The 16,453-nt window shown below is 38.5% G+C and overlaps 1 protein-coding gene across 1 annotated transcript in view; it reads right to left on the bottom strand.

Annotated features, from left to right (window-relative positions):
- cita (citron rho-interacting serine/threonine kinase a) overlaps positions 1-16,453 on the bottom strand; it is a 155,375-nt gene that overhangs the window by 84,655 nt on the left and 54,267 nt on the right. The window contains exons 11-13 of the mRNA XM_036580388.1: positions 13,770-13,875; positions 10,173-10,316; positions 7,452-7,571 (exon numbers count right to left, since the gene is read on the bottom strand). Of these exons, the coding sequence (XP_036436281.1) occupies positions 7,452-7,571; positions 10,173-10,316; positions 13,770-13,875 (370 nt within the window). The remainder of the gene's footprint in view (positions 1-7,451; positions 7,572-10,172; positions 10,317-13,769; positions 13,876-16,453) is intronic.

Genomic DNA, 16,453 nt, shown 5'->3' with positions numbered 1-16,453 from the left:
GTATCAGTGAAGGGTCGAAAGATCAGTCACAGATCAGAATCAATCAGTCACAGATCAGAATCAGCTGATTTTGGGCTTTGAGTTTTTACTCATACTTCTTTACAAATTTATGCCACACACACACACACACAGACACAGGTTCAAAAAGAAGGTGCAGCTCAATGTTTAGAGCCCAAATGCAAAATCTATTTTATAAATAAAGATCATGATAAAGCGGTATGGTGCCATCTCTAATTAGAATATTATAAAGACATTCAATGAAGGCTTAAATATTCATTTTCAAACATAATACATACTTCTTGTGCTAGTATGTATTATTTGTATTGACTATTTTCAACTCTCCAGTCTCATTTGTGTATTCAGGATTTTTAGATACAAAATAACGCTGAACCACACATTTCCTAAAGAACCACAGTCAAGCCAAATGACTGTAATTCAGAGATTTCTATCTGCTACTGCTACTGCAATGGCTAGGAGTGCAAGAGGTGAGAACAACCGCAGGGAATTGTGTGTGTGTGTGTGTGTGTGTGTGTGCGCGTGTGTGTGTCTCATCGGCCTGCCAACCACAGGCCACAACGGTCCCATTAAAAATGCATTACATTTAAAAAGGCTTGAGGGCTGATAAACAGAGGGCTGTAAAACGATGACTGCAGCATTAAGGAGAGTGTGGAAAATATGGCTCCTTTTAAAGGTGTCCTCTATTTCCGTGCGATCACATGAAGAGAATTACAGCGAGAGCACGACTCATGCTTGTATGTACGCCTGCACATGCCCCAAACCTGGCCGACTTAAAGATGCTCCAGCTCAAAGTGATAGTTCAGTGAAAAATCACATCTACACAATTCCCCCCCTCCCTCAAATGTAGGCAAAATGTATGCTTGACATAGACTTGCTTGTTGTCTGAAGCTTGCTTCCTTGGTTTTGCACTGAAGCTACAAGACTAATGAGTAAAAGTAGAGAAAGCTGCACCATTTAGCACTTGCATGCCTGCATCATCACAGCATCAAACAGTGTTAAAGAAGTGGAATCAAAAAGAAACAAATTTACAAATTTACTTTTTTCTCAATTACCTCAAATGACGTTGATCAGCCAAGACATGTTTGGTGTCCACAGTTTAGTTTTGCACTGGATGAAGCTAAGGTTTCTTGCAAACACTAAGGGTAAATAGTCACCCAAATCTTTTCTGTAAATACATCCCCAAAACCTCTCTCAACAAGATCAAACTACATCAATGTCTTTATCAAGGATCATTAATGACTTGCTGTGAACGACCAAAAAAAAATAATAAAATGTAACAGTATAGTTAAACACAGCAGGCAACAGACTCTGCCCCTTCAAGTAGACAGATGTCATGTAGGGAATACAGATGCCGTTGTTGTGTTGTCCTTTCTATACATAGCCGTTAATCTATATTATTCAAACCAAATAAGTGCTTATAAATAGAAACAACAGAAACTGCCAATGTACTACCATCCATATGCCTGTGTGACGCGCATGTATTTTTTCTAGTTCACAGTAAGTCACACTATATCCTAAATCACATCAACAAGTCTGTTAATGTTCTAGTTTTTGCTAGCAATGTTAATCTTGTAGCTTCCTCGCTAAACTAAATAAGCAAAATTTGGACACCAAACGTGTCTTGGCTGATTGACTACATCTGAGGTGAGCAGAAAATCGAATATATCAAACCAACCACATCAACCAAACTATTCCTTTAAATGATCTCAAACAGATAAAAATTGACAAAAATGTAGCAAATTCAAGCCACTGCTAATGTTTTAGCTATGCAGTGAACTTTTTTGGGATATAAGCTTTCATTACTTGTCAGCTACATTAGCCTCATAGCTCCAGCGCAAAACTAAAGAAACACTCTTGGTGAACTACATTTGGATTAAGCATAATTTTCTCTAAGCTATCACCTTACGGCTACATTTAGACAGTGGGCCAAAGATCAATATGTAAGGAGGGGCCTAATGATTGTCTGAGGGAGAGCACTGTAGACTGAAGCAGACTGCTATTGATTGCGGGGGTAGCGTGGACTGACCGAACTAAGACAGGACGGACACAAAGAAGCTCCCTAAAGACCTCAGCCCACAAGATGGTACCACCGTGACGCTAAAGGCATTATTTCATTTCGTATGCTGATAAAAGTTAATGTGTGGACATGACAGAGTGCTCTCCTCCTTTCTAAACCATCAATCATCATCTTTCTAAACGGGTCCCTCACATGAAACGGCTAATTAGTCATTTAATTGCTCGTGGAATGGGCTCCTGAAAGGACACATGCAGCACCTTTTCCATAAGGACCACAATGTGTGCTGTTATCACTAAATCTGTGTTGTCTATTGTGGAGTGACTGTAATTTGAGTTCTGATTTCCGTACAGCAGCCGTTACCAGCTAATGATGAGGAGGTTTTAGCAGGACACAAGCTAATGAAACCACCTAAGCACAATTGGGGATACTGTATATGTGAGACAGATGGGAATCCCACTGCACTAAAAATTCCAACAACTGATATCACCGAGTGGTGCCTGCTAGTGTGGTGGTCTGTATAAAGACTAGCATATGAGGAAGAATCCGTTCAGATTCTCAGAATTAAACAGATTTCACATAGAGTTGTCTGCTTGGAACAGTAGAACAAAGAAGCCACTCAATATTGGTGGCACCTCAGCAACGGATTAACGGAATACATAATGGGATACATGTAACGGAATACATTTAACAGTGTTGCATATTCACAAAGTTAAAAAGGTAACTTTATTCCATTACAGTTACAGAAATAATGACAGTAATCAATAACAATGAAATGCTCAGTTTTGAATAATAATACACCACTCACTTGAATGGTGTAAATTTAAAGATTTTTAAAGCAGTAGCTTGGCAAACAATCTCATTTACATGATTTTCTACTTAACTAATATTGAGTGAATTCACTAAAATATATTTTGGTGTCCAAATTTTGTTTCTTTAGTTTCAAACTGGAGCTGCTAGTCTAACATGCTAATAAACACTGGGAGCAAACAGCCACCAAAACCAAATACATTTTCCACAAATATGTGCATAATCATTCAAAGTGTACATTTTTATGTAGCAACAAATGAGAATGAAAAATCTTTGGAAAAATGCTGCAGGTCCTAGTTCTAAACACAACTCCAATTCCAAAAAAGTTCGGATGCTGTGTAAAATATAAATAAATGTAAATAAAAACAGAATGCAATGATTTGCAAATCCCTGTCCCGACTTTTTTGAGATGCGTTGCCGCCAACAAGTTCTAAATAAGTTAATATTTTTTTCATGAAATGGTAAAATGTCTCACTTTCAACACCTGATATGTGTTCTATGTTCTATTGTGAATAAAATATGGGTCTATGAGATTTGCAAATCATTGCATTCTGTTTTTATTTACATTTATTTATATTTTACACAGCATTTTTCCAAAGATACTTGAATCGTGGTACTTATTTATTTATTTCAACCTGCTTTTTCATTCTCATTTGTTGCTACATTAAAATCTACAGTTTGAATGATTATAAATGTAAATTTTATTAACAGCAACTTGCCAGATTTTAATGTTAAATCTCCAACTGGAAATGAGCTAACATTAACATTAGTTAACAGTTTGTACCGAAACATAAAAATAACGCCTTGAGAGCGGTAAAGCTGGTTTCATTCCAGGCATATATGACTTTTCTCTTCAATAGTTTTATATTTTAATTAGGTTCAAATTAATTCCTTTTTAAAACTCAAAGGAAACATTGATTTTTGTGGATCGTTGTAACCATAGAGAGCTAAGGAACTGTCTACAAATTGCATCGCAAGCAGCAATATTTGGGGTCCAAGCACAGGACACCAACATGAAGCCTCGTGGGCCAGTACAGGTCTTGTAGCAGATAGAACAAATGATTTACCATAAGTGCGGATATGATGTCTCGAATATGTCAAAATTCCGAACAGACTGACCTTTCAGCCATAAAAGCAAAAGCTGTTTAACAAATAAGGCAAATCCCAAAATCAAAATAGTTTATAGCATGACTCGTACTTGCATAGTTGCTAAATCCAATATTCTGAATTATCCTATATCTCAGAGTGCATCAGAAATTTTAATTTTCACATTAAAATTGTACAACTTTTTATAAAATTATACACGTCTTAATTCAATACAGGGTTCTGCAGCTGGTCCTTTATTCGTTTTGTTTTTTTTTTGTTTAACAGCCTACCGATTTATTAGGCATATTTATAAAGCATGAACCAAAAACACACATTTTTTTTCTGAGCCACTGACCTCAAATGATACTACATTTACAGTGCATGACGAAAAAATTAGCTCATAACACGTCACAATAAGCCTTACTAAACTGCAAAAGAATTAAGCTGCATACATGTCTCACTGTTCGGTTAAGAAATACTAGTTTACAGTAAGACTTACATCATTTGCCTTTGTTGCAGTCTCACAGCAGCAAATGTAAATCTCATGGGTTAAAACATTTATTTAACCTGAATGTTGCACTCTGACATCACAGAGACAGCTAATATTGGGCTCAGCTACGTACCGGCATTGCATAGCCCAGCCTTAACAGCCGAGCTGGGTGTTGCTATAAGACGTGGTGGTCACAGCATGAGAGAGTGTGTGTGTGTGTGTGTTGGTATACGGCGTGTATTTCTGTGCAGAAGGAAAAAAACACTCTGCATCAAGATGCTGAACAGAATTTTGCTACCAACCCAAGAGCTTCCTAATCACTTACAGCTGCTGTTTCCGTGGAGATGAGCCTCGTCTCTGTGCGCAAGCACACACAGAAATGAGTCATTCTGTTATTTCCTCTTCTCCCAAACCTTCTCCCCTGTTTTTCCCTCCTTCTGAGTTCACGCTCGTCTGCACAAATTCAGTTAAAACTCTTCCTTTACTTAACACTTCCACTTCTCCTTGTTCTGTCTCCATTGCAGTGTGCTGCATTGAAAGACAGTCACGACTCCATTTACCTTCATTAAGCTAAAAAAATTAAAGCACCTCTTTGTGACTCATATGCTCACAATATTAACATGAAAAAGAGGGCAAATGCAAGAGAACTTTCTTCAGAAGTTGATGAAGTGCCCAACCTGAACAAATCCTACCTACAAAGACAGCATGTCTGTGTGTGTTTGTGTGTGTATGTGTTTGTGTGTGTGTGTGTCTGTGTGTGTGTACTGAATGCCAACTAGAAGCTGCAGGCATCATTGAGCTTGCTCCAGAACCTGCTCTTCTCCATTAATCATATAATGCAAGAGAGAATATCTGGGCTGAGTATAGGTTTTGCTTCTTTGTCCTTCAAATGGTCCTGTTCACACAAGCATGCCAACACACTGAAAATTCTGTGTATGTGTGCTTGAGTTTCTGTGTGTGTGTGTGTTTGTGTTTGTGTGTGTGCGCATGTTTGTGGTGAGGCTGTTATGATGCATAAGAGGTTATGTGAGGTTGTGCTATGATGTGTAAAGAGATTGTGTTATGATGTTGTGGGAGGCTGTGTTATAATGTTTAAGGTTGAGTCAAGCTGTGTTTTGAAGTGTTTTGAGGTTGGCATGAGACTGTGTTTTGAAGTGTTTTGAGGTTGGCATGAGACTGTGTTTTGAAGTGTTTTGAGGTTGGCATGAGACTGTTTTGAAGTGTTTTGAGGTTGTGTGAGGCTGTTTTGCTATGTAATAACACTGTTTTAGGCTGCAATGATGTGTAATAAGGTTGTGTGAGGTTGTGTTTTGAGGTTGTGTGAGGCTGTGTTATGATGTGTTTTGAGGTCGTGGGAAGCTGTGTTATGATGTGTTATGCTGTCGCCATAACATCACGTTTTTTTCCACAAACACTATCACTCCGCTGAGACGCTGTTGCTAAGCAACAACTTTGACAGCTGTAGGAGACGCTCAAGCCATTTGAACATTTTTTACTTCATACTTTGCGCACAAACAGAAAATGGATTCTTTTAAGATTACATTTGACCTACAGCCAATTTGGTCCGACTCTGAAGATGAGACTACACTAAATTCCCAAACTGTCATTACGACTGAGCAAGCTTTTCAGTCGGCAGCTGTGACAGAACAACACCTAAACAACATGGAATTAGCCAGAAAAGAACCGAATACCATTCGGCAAACAAAATGGGCTGTAAAATGCTTTACAGACTGGCCGGAATAAAACAACATTAATATTGATCTAGCAAAAAATGACAAAACTGAACTAAACTTGATATTGTGGCAGTTTTATGGCTCAGTCCGATTTGGTCAGACTCTGAAGATGAGACTACACATTTGACGAACGGTATTCGGTTAATTTCTGGCTAATTCCAGGTTTTTGCCGACTGAAAAGATGGCTCAGTGGCAATGACAGTTTCGGAATTTAGTGTAAGGAGCTGGAGAGCGAAACTGCTGGCTGTGCAGCAAGTGAGCGGAGCTCGTTACTCTGACGTAGCGACAAGCTGCTTGATAAGGAACTATAATTTGGCAGAAGGAATTGCTAACATTATAACATATTAAGTGCCACATTCACATCGCAATTTATTTATTTACTACTTTATTTGTATATGTTGTATAAACAGTTAAATAAATAAAAAATAAACATAAGAGGTTGTGAGTTATCGCGAGCACTCGCCGAAGACCAAATTACAGCCGTGATGTTATTTCGCAATAACACACTCCCTCTCGTGTTCTATTGCTTAAGTAACGAGGTTGTGTGATGTGTTTTCAGGTTGTGGAAGGCTGTGTTATAATGTGTTATTATGCTGCGTGAAGCTGTGTTATGATGCTGTGTAATGAGGTTGTGGGAGGCTGTGTTATGATGTGCTTTGGGGTTGTGGGACACTGTTATTGTGCTGTGTTATGATGGTGTATAATGAGGTTGTGTGAGGCTGTTTTGTGGTGTGTTTTGAGGTTGCGGAAGATGGTGCTTTGATGTTGTGTAATGAAATTCAGTAAGGCTGTGTTATGATGTGTTTTGAAGTTGTGTGAGGCTGTTATGATGTTGTGTGAGCCTGTGCTCTGGCTGTGAGGGATGTGCCAATATAGCATTTCTGTGCTGGTACAATAACCAATGATTAACCTTGCTGTGGGTTAAAAAATGTAATTTTAAATTAATTAATTTAATTAAAGTTTTACATTACTTCATCTAAACGTTTAGCATACATGTCTATAAAAAGCTGTAGACACCAGTAAGTGAACGTAACGTTGGAAGACTTGTCCAAAGAATCTTGTGAAATTCTCTTTCTGGAATTGGAGTGGTGTGCTTGAAATATACTATCAATGGCGTAATTTTCGCGGTTGTGATTATCACCTATAAATTCAATATCAGGCGAAAAATAAAAATTTCCATTTATTAGTGCACAATATATTGGCCGGTGATATATCATCCAGATGTGATACTGTGCAATCAATTTTGCGTGAGGCTGTATGATGAAGTTGTGTAATGATGTTGTGTAATAGCACACTCCACCTGCTCTTTAATCTCTTGCAGCTTGTTGCTCTGCTCGCGGATGTCGTGGAGCAGCTGCAGAGCCTTGTCATCCTCCTGAGAGACCTCCACGCGAGCCTGCTCCAAGCTGCGTTTCAAGCTCTACACAAAAACACACACACACATGCACGCGCAAATATGCAGAGACAGGACAACTGTCATATTCGATGATGAAAAAGCTGATACACAGACAATAAGTCTCCCTAAAGGCACCTCTGTCACAGACCAACGACACAGGGCATCATATCTATTGATCTGTACTATCCACATTTGTGCTTCAGTGACTGATAATGTTAGATATAGAATAATAAATGGGGCCTTCACATAGCCCTCACTGCAGCTACAGATAAAGCATATCTGCATTGCCTTGGCTTGATAAATATATTTACTGATGGATTTAGACCGGGTAAAGCATTCTATTCCTTCATCACAAAAAAGCACTCATATACAGTACCAGTCAAAAGTTCAGACACATCTAGTCACCTATTTTTTTTCCTATTTTCTACTCACAAATGTGTTCCACATTTAAATTAATAGTGAAAACACCAAACCAATGAAAGTATGCAGTGATTAAAAAGTAATAAAAAAATAAAAGAAAAAATAAATAACAATAAATCCTCTTCTTCAATTTTTTAAATTAGCCACACTTTGCCTTGATGCAGCTTTTCACTGGGTGGTTTTCACTATATAAAGGGCTATATGTAAACTTTGTGAGCAGGTAGCATTGGTGTTGCAAGCGCTTTAGCACAAATAAAAGTATTATAGCACTGAGAAAAATTTCCATAATACCGCTTATAAAAAAAAATGTTAATAAATATAAAAATACATGTAAATATAAAAAATATATTAAACAATGGTCTTTCAACTGTGGGAAGTTTATCACCTAAAGATAGCCAAGATAGTAGGAGCAGCTTCTGAGGACAAACACGTCTTTTGGCTGGCTTGCTATTTTCAGAATGGTAAAATCCTAAATCGTTGCTGGTTATAAATATGGCATTACATTTGTTCAAGAGTACTGGTACTACCATAAAGACTACAACTTAATGTGCTTCACTGTCAGCAAGCCTAATGAAATGGCTTGGGCAGTTGGGACCTGTTGTTTGATACTGCACATGTCAAGTAATAGGAATAGTAATTGACAGCAACAACCATGAGCGTTAGGACTTGTCAAAACATGGACAGAGAAATGAAGTTCTTTAACACAAATGTCACTGTGATGTGTTTTGTGTGTTTTCCACCAATGCTACACTGTACAGCCATGACTATGTTTCTCTTTGAAACACAATCCAAGCACTTAAGCATAAGTCTTTAGTAGTGATGTATCAATACTTGCACTGTAGCAGGTATCAGCCAGATACCACGCTCATATACTTCTGATACCAACAACATCAGGTACCATCAGATACAATGTGACGTAAGCCAAACGACTCAAGCTGGCAGTTTGCAAGTGTCTGCTCAAACATCTAAGTGTTTCTGACACCATGGCAGTCAGACAAAAAGGTCACTTTTAACATTCTGCCTTGGCATATGCCGGCCAGCACACACAAACATAAGGACTCTCAAGTGGCGCAACTGTATAAGCCTTGGCCCTATCATCAGAAGATTACGAATTCAATCCCTGGTGATGCGACAGTCCAAGAGAACACAATTGGCCTCGTTCTCTCTGTGGTGGGTAGGATGGAAAAATGATTAAAAAAAAACAAAAAAAAAAAAACACACTATCACAACCACTTCCCCAATACCGGGGTATGCACACAGGCTAGCAAAACGGAGATAAAAAAAAATGACTGTCAGAACCAAGGTGCATATAACTTCAAATAGAACTGTGAAGTATAAACTTTAATATAGTGAGCTATATTAGCTGTGGAGAGACAGTGCTGTCCTACCGTGTACATCACCACCTGGTTTTAGTTTAATACTCAGGTTCAGGGTGTTATTTACAGCTTTATCAATAACTGTCTGTAGACAGAAGCGTCTGTAAAGACTGCGTTTCACATAGCATGCCAATCAGACCAAGCATGTCATACAGTGAATAAATCATAAGCTTTGTCCATACATGACAGTCTGTTGAAACATACAGTGTCAGATACCAAAAAAACATATTTCTAAAATCACACTGTGTATGTCTGGCTTTAGAGGACAACTACAGCTCAACCAGCCAACCATCCAAAAAGACTCCAGCAGAAACTCGACAAATTAGCTCCTCAGTTGTGACAGCTGGTGTCACTGTGCTGCAGAGACTTTTGTTGAACGAGACAGATCAAAACTATGAAACATACTTTACTTACAGCAGAACAGAAGCGCTTTTCTGATGTGGAAGAAAAAAACTCATTTCCACTGCAACGCTACTTGATCCAAGGTAACTCATGAATGTCAAAATCAGCTAGATTTAAATGAATTACCTGTTAAGGTACAATGCACTCATTTACACTAACAACTACTTCATTCCAAGTTACTCAGTATCGGACTCAGTATCATACTCTGTATCGGCAAGTACTTAAAACGTACTCTAACTTGGCCTAAAAAAATAGTATAGATGCATCCCTTGTCAAAATTCCTTTAAGATTACACACACATTCAACCAGAGGAGTCCAAACTTTTGACTGGTGCTGTAGATGAGAACTCTCAGCAACTTAACACAAAAGTAAACCTATCAAAGGTAAATCACGTCAAGCTGAATGTGACAGAGTTGAAGGCACTCACGCTGCACTCTGTGATGTAGGTGGCGAGGTCCTGCTCTAGGATGCTCCTCTGTGTCTCTGAGGCTTTGAGCTCCACATCCTTCTGCTGGAGCACCGACTCCAGGTCTGTCATCTTACGCTGGAAGCGTGAAATCTCCTGCTCCATCTGCGCCGCCACAAACACAAGCACCAGATCTAAATGCATTTTACAGCAGCGCTCTTTTAAAGTGTTTCTTAGTTTACCTGTTTTTCTCCCATGACGTTTTCTGGAATTATTCAAAGAATATATAGGGTTTGTTATTGAGTTCATTACTGTTTGGCACTGTTTAAAATCTCTGATTACACAATAAAGGTCATAAGAATTGGTAGCATACTCGGTTGCTAAGATAACTGAAAGTGACAGCCCAATTCACATAAATAATAAAAAATGAAAAGCAACAAAGATATATTCACATATAAATATGTGCATATGGCACAAGGGCTCTCAAGAGTTCAATCCCTGGTGATGAGACAGCCACCCGTGGCTGGGAGTCCAAGGAACCACAATTGGCCTCGCTCTCTCTGGGGTGGGTAGGATGGCCCCCCTCTTCCCCCTCACTCAGCATGATACTGGTCAGCGCAGGCAACCATTAGCTGACGTAGCAGAACTGGCGGTTGGCGCTTTCTCCCAACTGCATTCAGGAAAACTGTGCTAGCACCGGTGGTATTGTGTAACTGGGGGAGTCCTAACTAGTGGGTGGAATCAGCTATGACTAAACTGGGAAGAAAACTGAGAAAAAATATTATACAAAAAAAAACAAAACAAAAAAAATACAACACACAACCACTTCCCCAATACAGGTGGACGCATGTAGGCTAGCAAAATGGAGGTTAAAAAAATGATCGGCAGAACCACAGAAAGTCCACATATCTTCAAACAGAATTGCGAAGACTAAACTTTACTATAGTATTTTATAAAACTGAAAATCTGACCAAGATCTGACCAAAAAAACAGAGCTGAAAAATAACTTTGGACTATTTGCAATATAAATTTGTCCTATTTAACGTTTGTGTTCATTTTCAGCAAAAAAGTTCTGGTCGCCAAAATTTTGGTGCATTTATAGTAAATATACCCACTTCCAACACTTCACAATTATGTCTGGTTTATTTTTAATTATCGGTTTGCATACAAATACTAATTACTGACTCACTACTTAACCAAGTTAGAAAAAACAGTGCTTCTAAAAACGCCTAGTGCAGTGTTCTGTGGACTTTTATGTATCTATTTATTTATTTATTTTATTAGTTTTTTTTTGCTCTGACTTATTTTTTTGCCATACAACACCATCTCTCTACAAGGACAAACACTACATTTTTTGCTGCGCAAGTACAATATGATATCACAGGCAATGATGCAGCTGTGTGTCGTATCAGAGACATTATAAAGGAGAAGACAGGTCACTGATTAGGAAAAAAATTGGAAAGGTTATAACACGGCATAATGGCTCAACATGGTATCTGTTTACAGGTGCTACCTTTAAATAAAAAAGAGCCAGTCTTTTTGGCTCTGCTGGTAAAACCATAAATGGGAAAGCCCCCCTTGTTCTGGAGATCTGCGCAAGCACAGCAGCCTGAATGAGATTTCAAATTTTACCAATGATTTCAAATATGTTTTTGAAATTGCAATTTGGCCTTTAGTTTCTAGTTGTATTGTCTCTTCTACACATTCAAAGAGAAAGGAGCTTGGTCTTGTTAGACTGGAAATAACTGCCCAGTGGTATTGTCAAGATGGCCACTAAGTGAACAGATTTTCTTTCTCTTTTTAATAAGGACTTTGGCCCTACCCCCCCATAGACCACCCCCAACCACCCCCAAAAAGGAAAGAACTTCTCCCTCGCACTAGAGTAGTTTGCCTGGGAGCGCCTACAACAACAGAAGAACCTGTGATCCTCACCACATCAACTACCACAAACCACCACAACAAGCAGGATTAAGGTTCTGAGTGCCTTAGTTCTAGTGTTCCTCTGTTCTGCAGACTTTTTAGAAGGTCACGAAAAAAGTTCAGTATTTATGTTAAGATATCAGTATAGAAAAATTTTGAATCCAGTGGAAGCAGTAGATACCAGGAGGCTTTTGCCAAGTAATGCACACATGCACTGACTGATGCCAGCACTCACGAGCATGAACACCAGTGTAAGGATACATACGGAAGGCAACTTGCTGCTAATTAAACTGTGCTGTGAAAATTGATCAATTAATTGAAGCTATTAATAAAATGGAAGGTCGGATCGACTGTGGGCTCCAAAAAGGAAGGTTAGGAATCCCATTACTCCTTTACAGGTTTAAACGAACAGTAATTACACAGTGAATTAGCATGAAAAATGCAGGGGGAAATTTATTCTTGCTGCGCACTCAGTTTCTTTGAAAAATCTTTGTCTATCTCACATGGGAACCAGAAAAAATGTCACACTGGGGCTGTCACCATCAATGACCTTTACCGTACGGTAACTGATACATTTAGTATGTATAATGTTGATGTGTGACTGCAAAGTTTATAAAAATAGCTAAACAGTAAAAAAATAGACTTGGCTGAAAAACAAACCATGCATACAGCACCGCGCAAAAGCAGAGACCTGACTTTTAATTATTTAATTCAGTGAAAACAGCCACAAGTACAAGTTATTAATTTTTCAGTGTTAGAAAAAAAAAAAACAGAAAACATACTTAACAGAAATGTGCACAAATAATTGTAAATACAAAGTTCATTCTTTGCCTTTATTGCAGCTTCTATTTTTTTCCAGGAGACTTTTATTTTTTCAACAAATTCTGCAGTGATATTTTTTCACACCTCCAAAGTTCAGACTTAGAAGTTGCATTGCATTTTCTGCTTCTCACAATCCAATTAATCCAAAACACATGATGTCAAATAGGTCTGGACTTCGGGGTGGCCAGTCCACTGTTCTGAGAAGACCAGTAGCTTCTTTGACTCGCATATTTTCTTCTTTTGTCAGTAACAACTTCTTGACAGCTACACATCCTGTCAGACCCATAACACTTAGTTGTCTTCTCACAGTGGACAGATGGGCAGAAATACTGGTGGATTTGAGATCTTGGGCAAGAGTGGAGCTTGAATTTCTCCTTTCTCTCAAAGATGAAAGCCTTAAGTGCTGCTTATCTGATGGTGACAGATTTGGTGGCCTACCAGGTCTTGCAGGATTGTTAGGTGTCCAACTTTCTCTGTATTTGTTAATAATGTTTTGAAACGCTAGTTTTTTTTTTTTTAAACTTATTTTCTGCAGACACTCCCCTTTTAAGCAAGTGAACTGTCATATCTAATCTCCTCAGACATATCTCCTAAAAAATTAAGAGCTTGTACTTAATGACCATTTTGACTGGAAATTTAATACATGTATATACACACGCACACATATAACAAACATACACCAAAATGTGTTGAAATATATACTGATAAGTGTATCCATCGGGGTCTTTTTCTGAAAATAAACTGCCAACTAATTACTGATGACACACTATTTTTTAAACACGCAGATTATTTTTTGTACACACACACACACACACACACACACACACACACACACACACACACACACACACACAGGCCACTGAAGAGTAATCCTACCTTGTGACATTTGTCTTGGGTGTCTTGAAGTTCTTTGCTTTTGAGGTGCAGTTTTTTTTCCATGGAGTTGGTCTTGGCAGGAGAGTTGAGGCCTGCCGCCACTGATCTAAAAGCACAGAGACAAAGAGGACAGTTAAAACAATTACACCAATGATGTTAGTCTTAGATTAGCACCATGAAAAGCACCATGATGGAAAATCAGAAAAAACTTAAGGCAAAGAGACTTTAACACACACACACACACACACACACACACACACACACACAAAGTCAATTCACACTTTCCACCTGCATTTGATCTCGCTCTAAATTCATTATTCATCAAACACACAAAGCGGAGCCTCTTTACTTGCCATTCATAACCCACAATAGCTCAACAGTGGTTTGATTACAGTTTGTGAACATTACTGACTTGTTAAAAAATTTGCATCCGAGGGGAGAGATTTTGGTCCACATTCAAAAACTTCTCAGAAAAGAAAATCTAAACCCATACACTCTGATATTAAATTACAAAGGGATCCTACAAAATCAGTGCACTGCAGAATTCAAATACTGAGACTAAGTCTCCAAATAAACCTAAAACACTCTAAAAACGCTCAACCAGTGGTTATCAACCCTTTCCTGCAGAGTTTATGTCCAAACTGCATCTAAAATGCTGCATCCTCCTTACTCAACACTAATGCATCTGATTCAGCCAATCAGGGACTTCTAAAAAAGTTAATTAGCTGTAGCATATGTTTCAGACTGTGGCTGAGACTAGACTCTGCAGGAAGGTTCATCTCCAGAGCCAGGGCTGGTGACCACTGCTTAAGTACACAAGTCTGAAAAGAAAAACTTAAAGAAGTGCTTACTGATGCCTGCATCTTTCAATAAGACGAGATTCACCATATTCTTTCTGACTAATTTTGAGATTCAAGTAACCCTAAAAATTAGCAAACAGATATTCAGGTATGAAACAGACTTTGTCCAAAGTAAATGTAGGGGGAGGTACAAAATATTAGCAGCAGACAGAAAAATACATTTGAACACGTTAAAATTACTCAAAGTTAGCAGAGGGAAATCGCCAGGTTTTTATGTTGGATGTGTAACGGAAGCTGCCTCTTCAGATGAGCTCAAGTTCAAGAGGATTTATTGTCATTTAAGCTATATACACAAGTACACAGTGAAATGAAACAAAGTTTCCCCAGGACCATGGTGTAACACAAAAAATATGAGCTAATGAGCTAACAGGCTAATCCATTCATTGTCAGAAAGAAGGTGCTATGCAGCTACATTTTTGTTCACCAAGGTACGATGTAAATGTACCCAATACAACAATACAACAACAATAGTCTTAAGATCCAACTGGGGGAAAGGCACATTTTTATAATCATGATCTAATGTTTTGAAATACCACAATAACATAAAAAGTCTGGAGCCAAGACATTGTGTACAGAGTCAATGAACAGGATCTTTCCTGTGTGGAGTTTGCATGTTCTTCCTGTGTCTGCGTGGGTTTCCTTCCACAGTCCAAAGACATGCAGCCAGGCCAACTGGACACACTATATTATCTCTAGGTGTGAACATGTGTGTGCTGCAATAGAATATGGTACAATTATTCTCCTTAACTAAAGGGATTTCAGTCATTTTATTAGTGTTGCACTGGTACCCATGCCATATCTGCGCCAATACTGGCACTTAAACGCTGCACCAGTATCAACGATGAGGAAAACCAATATCTATGACCAACACCACAAAGCAATTTCTGACACGCACACGTTCAGGAGTGTGGGATGACAAGTAGCAGTGAAAATGCTAATGGAAAAATCTGTAACGGCAGCATTTCACAGAGAAAACAAAGCCCCTTACCTGAATAGCTGAGCAAGGCTTCTTTCAGTGATCACTCATCTACTTCTGTGTATTTACAGTTTGATTAAAGGTTAGTCCAGGTCATTAATGGGGGAGCATAAGAAACCACAGTACTCTCAGTGCAATGATAGCATTGATAGCCTTGCTTTAGCCTTTAGTGCAGCAGCCCGCTAGCCGTCTGCCAGTGCCTCTGTCAGCCAGCTGTATCACTCAGCAGTGGTGTGTTGTGGCCTTGTGCTTTAACCAAACCAGGAAGAAATGCTGAAAGGAGCTACTACTGACATCATGAACAATGGTGATATTTACTAAACTCTGCCGGAGTCTGACACTCAGAGATGTAGCGCGTCTAAGACAAAAGACAAAGATACACGTCTAAGACAAATGATTTATGAAATTTGCTTATTTGTTAGCTATGAAGCTAATTCTAATGTTTTTAGCATGCAGGCTTTTGTTTTTTTGCATGCATTTTCAGTCTCAAGGAAAAAAATATGCTTCGCTCAACTCTACACACGGTTCTGTGCAGCTGTAAACATTTTGTGTAGTGTAGTGTACCAATTTCACAATACTACCAGTGTTAGCTACCTAGTAAACACAGCAAGGAAGCAAGATGGGTAATAAGGGAATGAACAATAAAAACCAGTTAAATCATTAATCACAATTACTTTTATAACAATTACTCAGCCAAAAGTTAATGATCGTGACAGCCATACTTATGAACTTGTTTTAGAATGTTTCAAAAATGTAAACAAAGAATTGCTTACTGATATTGATACTGAACGCAATACACTATTAATTATCACTTATTGCTTCAGAACAGATTCCATAACAGTGCATTC

Source organism: Colossoma macropomum, unplaced genomic scaffold (assembly GCF_904425465.1).
Source record: "Colossoma macropomum unplaced genomic scaffold, Colossoma_macropomum, whole genome shotgun sequence".
Classification (NCBI taxonomy): domain Eukaryota; kingdom Metazoa; phylum Chordata; class Actinopteri; order Characiformes; family Serrasalmidae; genus Colossoma; species Colossoma macropomum.
This window is presented reverse-complemented; position numbering and strand designations above follow the sequence as displayed.